At 49.1% G+C, this 2,066-nt stretch overlaps 1 protein-coding gene across 1 annotated transcript in view; it reads left to right on the top strand.

Annotated features, from left to right (window-relative positions):
- Positions 1-782: 782 nt before the first annotated feature.
- Positions 783-2,066, top strand: part of DAP3 (death associated protein 3) — a 23,298-nt gene continuing 22,014 nt past the window's right edge. The window contains exon 1 of the mRNA XM_029958148.1: positions 783-803. Coding sequence (XP_029814008.1) covers positions 783-803 — 21 coding nt within the window. The remainder of the gene's footprint in view (positions 804-2,066) is intronic.

Genomic DNA, 2,066 nt, shown 5'->3' with positions numbered 1-2,066 from the left:
AGTGTGATAAAAGCTGACAGTATTTCCCCACATCACATTCCCTGAGCAGTCACTGCTGGAGGCCCCTGGATCACCTGAAAATGTTTAGAGATGGAGACACTTGTCAGGAACAAAGTTCCTGCTTGTGTTACAGGAGGTGACAAATAAAATAACTTCCCGAGCAGCTCCTGCTGGGAGTGTTTTGGACAGGCAGAAATCCCAGAGGACCTGGCCTTGTCAGGAGGAATATTCCACGGGAGCGTTGGGAGCAGAGGCAGGGAGAGCAGCCGGAGCAGGACACGGCTTTTGTGGGAAGGCAGCAGAGGACAGACATGATGACACCCTGCAGGCATTCTCCAGTGGGAGGAAAACTTGGGAAGCAGAGATAGTGTTTCTCCTCAGCCGGCTCCAGCTGACACCCGACCTGACTGGAAGCCTGGAAGCACCTCGTGGAATTCGGAGGCGCCGGGGCAATTCCCTCGCTTCGCTATTCACATGCAAATGGACGCGGAATTGCTAAAATCTGCATAACCAGCCCACGTTTGACTGGGAGCAAAGGTTCCTCCTGCCTTAGGCTGCGAGTCCCAACAGCAGTCAGGTTGGGAATCCTCCTAAAATATTATCCCAGCTGCTCCCGTGTGAGTCAGGAGCTCCCCGGGAGCTCTCTGCATCCAGTGCCTTCCAGGGGATTCTTCTGGACAAACCCAGCTATTTATACCCATCCAGTCCAAGAGGAAGGTGAAATCCTTGCCTGCTGTGTCCCCTCACTCCTGACAGTGCCCTTGGTTATTCCCAGGGCCAGGATGGCCCCTCCTGTGCCACAGGTGATGGCCAGAGAGCCAGGGACCAACACAGACTGTCCTGTCACAGAATAACCTGTCACAGAACAACCCAGCAGCTCTCCTCACAGGTTCCTTTCCCTCTGAAAGCCAGAGATGGGACTCACTGGAGCAGGAGAATGTGTTTGCCTTCCAACAGCACCAGAAATTCACATTTTAAAAATAAAAAGCCAACAATCCCTCTGACAACAATATCTGTTTAAAACCACCTGTAATCCAGTAACTCCATGTGCTATTGCTGCTTTTCTCTCATGACAACTGCCTTTTATACCAACATGCACCAAAGGTTTAAAGTGCTTTTTGTACCCTCTGGGACAGTTTAAACTTCTGAAAACAACTGGGGGGCAAAAAAAAAAGGCTTCTTTTTGTAAATTGTAACTCAAGTTATGTAGCTGGTTATTATCACTCCAACATAAAGTGCTTTTTAGGGGACTGCTGACTGCCTGTAGCAATGAAACGTAACTCAAGTCCAAAAAGAAGTTGTGGTAATTTTGTCTTTAAAACCAAAATTAGTTAAACCCCTTAAAAAAAAAATCTCTTATACTCTCAGACAGTTTGGAAAAGCTTTAATTTTGAGTAAGAACTGAAGCAGGCAGACAGCTGATGATTTTAGAGCCCATCTCTCCCCATATGTTCAAGCAGCTGCCAGAACTTCCCCGTTCCCACAGAGGCACCAGGGATGGTCCCAAAGTCCTGCAGGATGGCCATGGGAAACAGGATTCACCCCAAACCCCCACATTCCTGGAAAACACCTGCCTTTGCAGGTGCAGCACATATTAGAGCAAGGAGGGCAGTCAAAATAAACGGGGAAAGAAGGTGCCCCTGGAAACGAAAACTAAGGATATTTCAGTGGATGAAGGTAAAGCCACAGGTTCTGCCCCTGCTCTCAGAGCTCCCACTGCCTCCAGTTTCCCTTCCCGGCTCCTGACAACACTCAACTACCAGGAGAGCAAATGCGTGTCCCGAGGCCATCGGATGGAAACCCACATTCCAAGTAGCTCCCAGTTCTGTAATTAACGGGGCAAAGAACCACAAACCAGGGCCAAAACCAGGAGTTACAAAGTCAGGAGACCACGGGGAAGAGAGAGAGAGAGAGAGAGAGAGAGACAAGGGCAGGAACACATTTTGCCTTCTGATCTGAGAGATGGGCAAGGCCGAGATGGGAGGCTCAACCACCCAATCCCAAATTAAGGGTCAATAAAGCTAAAATAGGGTTGGTAATGCAATGAGAGTAAAATTCCAGGAGTG

The sequence above is a fragment of the Manacus vitellinus genome, unplaced genomic scaffold (genome assembly GCF_001715985.3).
Source record: "Manacus vitellinus isolate BGI_N305 unplaced genomic scaffold, ASM171598v3 scaffold_142_pilon, whole genome shotgun sequence".
Taxonomy (NCBI): domain Eukaryota; kingdom Metazoa; phylum Chordata; class Aves; order Passeriformes; family Pipridae; genus Manacus; species Manacus vitellinus.
Note: the sequence above shows the minus strand (reverse complement) of the source record. Positions and strands in the feature narration are given on the sequence as shown.